The following is an 8,964-nucleotide window of genomic DNA, read 5'->3' on the forward strand; positions in this document are numbered from 1 at the left end:
TGGCTCAGATCTCAGTGCCATGCTGGGGTGGGGGTGCATGTCGCAGTCTGGGCTGCATGGCTGGGTTCAGTGCACGCTTGGCATTCAGCTGGTGGGTGCCAGCAGGATCAAACCCAGGCCCCAGCTCTAGGGAGGATGCAATGCCCTGGCTCAGCTGCAGGCTGTTTCTTGGGCTCCATCCTGCCCTGCATCCCTGCACAGCCCCACAGGGAGGGAAGGGTCCCCAGGGAGCAAGTATTTGGTCTTGAGACTACAGGGCAGAGTCCAGTCCTGCCTTCTCCTGGGTCTCTGGGCTGCTGGGTGTCTCCAGTGCACCTAAACATGCCCCAATGGGAGGGTGCAGAGGTGCTGGCTGTGGATAGCCCAGCAGGGTTGCCCCTTGCTACTCCCGTCCTTCCCAAGGAGGGAAACTTCAGTGCTGGGTTTGTCCTGAGATGAAGCAGAAAGGCTGAGCAAAGCCTGAGCTGGGCTTTGCCTTCCTGCTTGTCTGGCCTCACACTGCATGTCCTGCCCCTGACCCTGCTTGCCCCGTGCTGGGTGTCCAACCCTGCTGTCTGCCGGGTCCAGGGACCGCTGCTCTGTTAACTCTTCTGCTTGGTGACTCCTTCTTTCTTCCAGGCAACCCGCCGGCCCAAACTAAAAAAGCGCTGAAGCAGCGATTCCTCAAACTGCTGCCCTGCTGCCGGCCCAAATCCATCCCCTCGCTCAGCGAAAGCAAGTGCTTCTTCTTGCCTTTGTGTGTGTATGTCCTCAGCGGTGCTGCTGCCTGCCCTCCACCCTGGCCCTGCCCATGGGAAGGGGATGCCTCCACTACTCTCCTGCCCTGGGTTTGGGGCTATTAGATCAGTCCTGCCGTGAAGGGGTCCAATCTGATGAGCTCTGCACCCATCTCTGCCCTCACGTGCTTCCAGGCTGGTTTTGTCCCTCTCCAGCTCCCTGGAGTGGCTCCCACAGGATGCACAGCAGCAAGACCCTCTTTGGAGCTGGCTTGGGGCAGCGGGACCCTCCTGGCACTGGTTTAAGGGCTGTGGGTTTTCGCATAAAGCTCAGTGTTGGTTTGGAGATGGAGGTGTGATGGGGGTGGGCAAAAAGGGCTGAGCAAGGGAGCGAACACAGAACTGCCCAGAGTGCCCCCACGACCCCCTCCACCAGGTATGCTTGGCCACTTGGTGAGTCCAAGCCCCTGCCCGGGGTCAGCCCCTGCCCTGCAGTGCGAGCTGACACCCCAGGAGAAGAGGTGAGTATGGAGGGGCAGCGGTTGATCCACCCCACAGAGGGCGGGGGAACCTCCTATGGAGCCACAGCCCCTCTTAGTTGCAGTGGGGTCTGGGGGTGCTGGCTGCTGTGGGCAGTGGTTGTGCAGCTTGGCAGATGATGGGGAGAAACCACTGATGAAGGTGGGGCACAGCGGGCAGGGTGGGGTCTGGACAAGGCTGGGGTATATCTAAGGATAGAGGTTCTGGGGGACAGCTCTCCTGCTCCACACAAGCACTAGTGTAGCACACACTTGCAACATGTCCAGGCTCTCAGCTTCACAGCACAGATGCCTGTGCTGGGGGTGGGGAAGGGGCAGACAAGGGGGGTCTGAGCACTGTGGGGGTTTTCACACCCCCTTTCTGCTCAGCCTCAGCTGTACCAGACGCTGGGGGCGGGGGGGGCTGTTGCCCAGTGTGAGCTGCTGTTTTGTCCCCATGGTGTCTCTGAGTGTCTCCTGCTGGCATAGACCCAACTCCAGCTGAACAGGGCACCCCAAAAATGTGTCACCCTGGGCAGGTGTCAGAGAATGGGGTGTGCTGCTCAAGGTGCCTCTCTTGCCCCCAAGCAGGGCAGGGCAGGACAGTGCTGGCCTCAGCCGTTCTCTCTTCCCCTGGGTTCCTTGCAGACAGTGTTGAGGATGAGTTTGAGCTCTCCACCGTCTGCCACCGCCCTGAGGGGCTGGAGCAGCTCCAGGAGCAGACCAAGTTCACCCGCAAAGAACTGCAGGTCCTGTACCGGGGCTTCAAGAATGTGAGTATCCCTCAACCAGCTTTGCTAGTTCCCCCTCCGCTGCCATGTCCACCTTCAAGGGTGCTTCGCACCCAGTGGTGTCCGGGGTTTGCAAAGGTTTTTGGGACCTTGGAGTTCAGTTTATATCAGGCTGCAGCCTGATCTTACCTGCAGGGAGTTCAGTGGGGAGGCTTGATCCTGTGCTCTGTCCCTTGGGTGCACCTCTTTGGGTGCCTGGGTTGCAGAGCCACTCCAGCAAGGGCTGCAGCTCACCAAATCAGGGAGACGTGCCAAGCAGCTTTACCAGCTGCCCCACCAGGCAGTGCAGGGCTGGGGGGCGAGGAAAGTGAGCTGCAGGGATTTAGGTGGGGTCGTCAGCCCCTCTCTGCAATGTGGAGGTGACGCTGTGTCTTGCTGTGACAGGAGTGCCCAAGCGGCATTGTCAATGAAGAAAACTTCAAGCAGATCTACTCACAGTTCTTCCCACAGGGAGGTGAGTGCCTATCCCCACCCCCAGCCCCATGCCCTGCATGGGTGTCTGTGTGGGGCCGAGGAGGTCACACAGCACCCACCCTCACACTGTCTGCCTCCCCCCAGACTCCAGCACGTATGCCACCTTCCTCTTCAATGCCTTCGACACTGACCATGATGGCTCTGTCAGCTTCGAGGTGAGCAGAGACCAAGGAGGGGGCCAGGCTAAGAGGGATGGTAGCAGGGTGGGGAGGACACATCCCTTCAGGTACCATGGGCTGGGCTGAGTGGTGTTGCTGACTGTCACAAATGGATGGTGACCTTCACAGGGGCTGGTGCAGTTTATTAAATTCCCAGAGGTAGTGGAAAAACACTGAAAAGCAACAAAAAAAGTTTTCTGTATTTTCTGGCTAGTGTCTTTTAGGTACCCAGACTGGCAGGCAGAGTCACGGCTGGGTCTTGTCCAGGCTTTGGCTGAACAGCAGGACCCGGTGCATGTTGTCCTCTTACATGCTGTGTCCCAAGGGATTTACGTGGATCGTGTTTGAGGACAAGCAATCATTTTTCCCCGTCTCTTTTCCATACTCAACATTTTCCTTGTCAGCCCAACCCTGGGGCGCATCCTTTTTGGGGCTGAGTTCCCCCTCTGTGGGAGGGACAACCAGGGCTGTGCCATCTGTGAGACCCTTTGTGGCTGTAACTCCTGTCTGCCTGCCTTGCCTATCCTTGCAGGACTTTGTGTCTGGGCTGTCCATCATCCTGCGGGGCACCATTGATGACCGCCTGAACTGGGCCTTCAACCTCTACGACCTGAACAAAGATGGTTGCATCACCAAAGAGGTGGGATGGGGGGTTCCAGGCTGGTCCCTGGGGCGGTGCAGGTCTGAGCCTGGCAGGGACAAGGGCAGGACACGGGGGTGTTGGCTGAGCTCAGCTTTGCAAACAGGTCCCTCCTGTCCCCCTGGCACTGAGGTGCCAGGTCTCTGGGGTGGAAGGTAGATGAGAAGTGTGCTGCTTTGGGGCTCAATCACACAAGCAGGCACACACATGGCCCTACACGGTGCACAGAGCTGGGAGGAACACACCTGAGCACCCTACAGGTCCTTCAGGAGCATCACAAAAAAGGTGTGGGTTGGGGACAAGGCAGAGGTAGAGCCCCATGTTGACCATGCAACCATGCTCCCCTTCCCTCCAGGAAATGCTGGACATCATGAAGTCCATCTATGATATGATGGGCAAATACACCTACCCAGCCATGCGGGAGGAAGCTCCCCGGGAGCACGTGGAGAACTTCTTCCAGGTGAGCCAAGCACATCCTGGGGAACCAGAGCTCCAGCACAAAGCCAGTGGCTGCCCAAAACCAGGCGTGGTGCAGGAGAAAACACCCCATGCTGGGCATGAAGCAGGGCTATGCTGGAGCTAGGGAGCGAAAAGACCACCCTGGTCCTGCTAGATATTTGGCTTTGGCTGGGGCACGGCTACACTGTGTCCAGCTCCTGTGGGACCCAGGCAGTGGGTGCTGGCCTCTCCCCAGGGCTGTCCTTGCTATAGCCCCCTTGCTGTGCTTGTCTGCAGAAAATGGACCGAAACAAGGATGGCGTGGTGACAATCGAGGAGTTCCTGGAGTCCTGCCAGAAGGTAAAGCCACCAGCATCTCTGCTTTGGGGCTGGGACACCTCCCTGTTCCTTGGGGATCTTTGTCCCCTCATCTCCATCCTGGCAGAGAGGGGGGGATGGCAGGGCTCCCAAGGGCAAGGCTGGGGCTCGGCTTTGGGAACTGTATCTATGCTGGCATTCCTGTTGAGATAGGGAGAGCCATGCCTCCCAGCAGGGCTTGGAAACTACCTGTAATCCTTGGGGCTCTTGTCCCACAGGTCAGAGATACCATGATAGTAAAGCGAGGTTTGGGGAGAGCTGCCCAGATTGCTGTTCTGTACCCAACCCCCCCACTTTCCACCTCCTCCCTGCAGGATGAGAACATCATGCGGTCCATGCAGCTCTTTGACAATGTGATTTAGTTCCTGGACCTGCCTCCAGCTGAGCTCTCCTGCCACCAGGCCCAGAACCTGCTTCTCTCTTGACTTTTCCTTTGAGCCTCCCCTCCACCGGCTGCACAGGTGCCCTGGCAGGAAGGGGCTTCCCTTCCTGGGCACGAGGTTGGCACTGGGATCTTCCCTTCCCCCTGGGCCAACTCCACCTTCCTCGGGGGTTCCCAAGCAGGTACTCCCAGATGTTGAGGTGTGAACACGGCTGGCACAGAGCGAGTGTTTGGCCTGAACAAACCTCCCTGCACCCGTTCCTGGTGGGGAAGCTGCAGCCTTGGTTTGCGGTAGAGGCTTCCCCCCATGCAGAGCACCCTGTGCAGCCATGGCTTCCCCATCCCTGGCCCTCCCCAACCCTGGGAGCCCCCAGCACTGGCTCCAGGCAAAACCCTCCAGCAATGCTGTCTAGAAACCAATAAAGTTTTGCAATGGATGCCACCAGCTTGGCTTCCTCCCCTGCCCCAGCTGTGGCCTGATAAGGGGAGCATGTCTGGCACATTGACCATGAGCTGCTGGCTGCCCTCCTTGCCCAGCCCGTGGGTGGGCAGAGGGACTGTGACAGGAGAAAGCAGCCCCATGATCACTTGGGGGTCATTACTGCATGAGCTGTGGGGAGCACCCCTGATCTGGGTGGTCCCCACTTGGACCTAGGAGACTCATCCTGACCTGGGCAGAGGGGAGACTGAAGAGACCCTCAGGTGCCTTCTTGTGGCACTGGTCTGCCCAGAATGGTTTGGGAGAGCTGCAACCTCAGCCCCTGTCCTTTGAGTTCAGGGTGCTGGTATACAGGGGACCTTGGGGACCCATTTTGAGGCTCTGATGGAGAGACATCCTTACCACCCCTCCCTGAGGACATGGCAGCCAGGACATGTGGACATGTGGTAGATGGAGACATGCTGGGCTCTGGTGTCCACCCTGGCCCTTGGTTCTCACAGCCATGCTCCTGGCATTGTTTGCAGTGTAGGAGGGTCTTGCTGGGGCTTTTCTGCTGACCTTCCCTGCTCCTGTGCCCTGGCCTGTCCCAGCCCACCGCGGGGGCTGGGGAGCAATCAGTGGGGCAGAGGTGTTCCCACAGGCATAGCCCTGTGCTGGGGACACAGCTGAGCTGGCAGCTCCTCAGGGAGAAAGTCAAGGCTGGGGCTGGCCAGGAGTCAGTGCTGTGCCACCAGAAGGCTGGAGGGATATCCTGGGGTGGGGTGGGCTCAGCCTCTTCTCCTGGTGCAGCCATGCCCTGGGGTGAGAGTCTGCCTGGACACCTCAGGGATGGAGCCAGCATCCTGGAGCTCCCCAGTCTTCACCATTAGCTCCTCGGAGCTGGCTGTGTGTAGGCGGGCCTGTCCTGCCCATACACCCTTCCAAGCCCTAGCTGGGGCAGTGATGCTCATGGGCTGATGACCCCGTACCAACCCCTGAAGCCTCTCTGTGCAATCCCACAGGCATGGGGAATGTACCCTGTGCGGGCAGCCCCAGCTCTGCTGCTGCAGTCTCTGCATCCTTAGCAACCAAGGGTGATCAGGGCTGGCCTGAGCTGTGGTGTCTGGGGTCAACAAGGGAGGGGTGAGCAAGGCCAGTACTTGTATTGGGCCAGGCCCCAGACCCAGGCTGAGCCCCTGGTGTCAGAGCCATTAAAAACCCCCTCCCAGGGCCATGAGCCAAAGCTACAGGGCTGCTCCCCAGGGTCACCACCCACGGTCCAGCCCTTGCAGACATGATGTGTTTTTTAGGTTCATTCAATACATTGTTCATCTCACAGTCCTGTCCCTGGGTTTGCCGTGTGGCCAAGCTCCCACCTGCAGTCTCCCAAAGGTGGGAGGGCAGGTATCCTGACCCTTGCCCCTCTTTCTCCCCTGTCCTCCCTACACCCAGGTTCTCTGGGTTATCCATTGTCCCCTGCCACGCAGAGCAGATGCCACCTCCTCCCTCACACTGCAGGTCGCATGGTGTGACCCCCCCCCACCCTGGGGCATGGTGACCCACAACCCGCTTGGCATCTCCAGTCTGTATATTTTGTATTATAACAATAATATGGGTTTAAAACAAACAAAAATAACAATAAAATTTAACCACAATCGCTATGCACACCACTGTTGTATCTTTGCCTCTGTCATGTGTCTGTGGGGGGCAGAGGAGATAGGGGCCGGGGGTCTCTGCAGAGGGTTGGCAGCCTTTTCAGGGTGCTGCAGGTACAGGGTGCTCTGGGAGGTTGCATGGGGACGATGTAGGCTGGGCTGGGTACCAAAGAACCTGGCTTTGCTGTTGATGGCCCTGTAAATACAGCTTTTTCCCTGCTAAGAAGCTGTAGGCATTAGGCTAATGGGGTGTTATACCAAGCACATCTGTTCTCAGGAGTCGGGCTGTCAGGTGTATTACAAGCTTGTCATGGGAGCTTCTGAGTGAACCCAAGCTTAGGACCAGGTGACACTTGTTTAGGATGGGGTATTTAAGGCTGAGCTAACAGGAAGATACTTGGTTACCAGCTTGAAGAAAGGTGTGTGGACTGGAAAGAGGTTTTTCTTAGGGACATGAACAGACAGGTATTCACTGATCATTAGAAAAGTGTAGCCTTGAGAAGTGGGAAAAATGGCTTGAAGAAAAAAGATGCAGGTAAGTAAGAAAACAGCAGAACAACAGCCTAATGGACCTGATGTGGGACAATGACACCTTCTAGCATTGTGCAGTCTGTGGTCCAGGAACTGAAAGCTCAATGCGAAGAGCTGCCTGGAGACCAAAACATATTAAAAAATTAAGCTCTTGCTATAGAGGGGAATTTTCATTGTACAGCTGGGAGAGCTGCAAGTCTGCTCTTTCCAAAGCCTCTGATTCCCTAGGGACTTTTTGACCTGCTGGTGATTGCCCAGGTCTGTGTACAGCACTGTGAATTGGCCTGGGTTTTCCCATCTAACACATCCTTCCCAGTATATGTAACCTGTGAGATCTGCTTGGCTGGTTGCTATTTTGGGCAAGGCCATCTGTGGCTCTCGTGGCACAGAGATGCTGTGAGCGACTGATGGGGTCCCTTTGGTCCCTTTTCCCAGGGTGAGTGGTAGTGGTGACAATGGGGAAAAGGATGCTGTGGGTCTCACTCAGCTCTCAAAGGCCACTTTAGCCTTTTTATGCTAAAGGACAATAGGTTTGCTCAGGGACCATTGCTAGCAGCTGTGTGGAGTTGCCGGTCCCCTGGTAGCCAAGAGATAATCTCTGCAGACCCGCAGGGAAGACTGGATCAGTCCCTCCAGGGGTGTCATCAGCTTGCTATGAGAAGCTGCTGTGTGAGACAGGGCTTGGAACCAGGTGTCCCTTGTTAGGACATGGCATTTAAAGGTGGGTAACAGTGAAGTTGTAGGGTTTATGTTGAGAATTGAAGTAAGAGCTAGTGGGTCCTTGGAAAACGGCAGCTTGCTGTTGTTTCAAGCCATCTTTTTTTCCCAGCTTTCAGAGGTAAAAAGAGTTGTAGCTATGTGGAAAAACAGCTGAGCAACTGGATGAGGCAGCAGATGCAGCCCGGGGCAGTGATTCACTCCAGCATTCTAAATATTGCATAGAAACACAAACATCTTGTAAAAGGATGAGATCCCAACACTGGGGGAGCTGTTACTGCAGGATTATTTCGGCATGATCAAAGCTGTGAGCATGATGCCTTCAGGGTCCCTTCTAACCTAGCAGCCAACTGCCCAGCTCTGCACAAGGTGGTATGAAAGTGCTGTGTGTTTTCCACCCAAATTCTGTGCATTTCTTCTCTTCCATAAAGTCTTGTTGCATGTTAATACAATTTAGCAAGTTACTATTTAGGGTAGCAGTACAATTGCTATTTTTGCTCTTTGAAAGCTTTAGATTGGACTTGATGGTAACTAGAGATGGTCCTTGGCCAGGGTCTTTGCAGCTTCCTGAGCACATGCATAGATGGAGCCAGAAATGCAGCTGTCTTTTGTTTCTCATTGTGCCAAAATATCATCAGGAGAAATAAGCTTGAAGAGCAAGAAACAGACTTCAAAAATACAAGGGAAGGTTTCGGGAGAGCTGAATTGAGGCAAACAGTGTCCAAATTAGCAGGGGATGTTTTAAATCAGTTTTTTTTTTTTTTTTTTTTTTTTTTTCCAGTTCTGGCTGAAACATGACGGGGCTGCTCTGATGTTTGCAGGCTTTCTCCAGCCCTTCCTCACAAACTGGGCTTTCCAGCAGCTTTTTGCTCACTGATTTGTTGTTGGCTTGTACCTGCCATGCCCTTCCCAGTGTCAGCAGTGTGCCTGGGTGGCCAAAAAGGCCAGCAACATCCTGACTAGTTCAGCCAGGAGATGACGCATTCAGAACAGGGGGAACTGCGATCTACATATCAACGAGGAGCTAACGAGCCACAGATCAGGCCGACTGACTGGCCGGAGGTGGAGGATGTGCTGGAGGGCACATAGCCCCATCTCCTGATATGCCCAGCTCAGCAAACAAAGGGGAAAAGTTAAGACCCTTTGAC

General features: G+C 55.7%; 1 protein-coding gene across 4 annotated transcripts in view; it reads left to right on the plus strand.

Annotated features, from left to right (window-relative positions):
- The window catches only part of KCNIP2 (potassium voltage-gated channel interacting protein 2), a 45,753-nt gene extending 39,175 nt beyond the window's left edge, over positions 1–6,578 (plus strand). For 2 of the 4 annotated variants that reach the window (XM_071812079.1, XM_071812078.1), the window contains exons 2-8: positions 1,883–2,007; positions 2,410–2,479; positions 2,584–2,654; positions 3,190–3,297; positions 3,653–3,757; positions 4,033–4,095; positions 4,428–6,578. In XM_071812079.1, the coding sequence (XP_071668180.1) occupies positions 1,883–2,007; positions 2,410–2,479; positions 2,584–2,654; positions 3,190–3,297; positions 3,653–3,757; positions 4,033–4,095; positions 4,428–4,475 (590 nt within the window). In that variant the 3' untranslated portion in view covers positions 4,476–6,578. Of the gene's footprint in view, positions 1–618; positions 719–1,835; positions 2,008–2,409; positions 2,480–2,583; positions 2,655–3,189; positions 3,298–3,652; positions 3,758–4,032; positions 4,096–4,427 lie in introns of all 4 variants that reach the window. The other 2 variants (XM_065843273.2, XM_071812080.1) reach the window with 2 other exon arrangements.
- Positions 6,579–8,964: the final 2,386 nt, after the last annotated feature.

The sequence above is a fragment of the Patagioenas fasciata genome, chromosome 8 (assembly GCF_037038585.1).
Source record: "Patagioenas fasciata isolate bPatFas1 chromosome 8, bPatFas1.hap1, whole genome shotgun sequence".
Lineage (NCBI taxonomy): Eukaryota > Metazoa > Chordata > Aves > Columbiformes > Columbidae > Patagioenas > Patagioenas fasciata.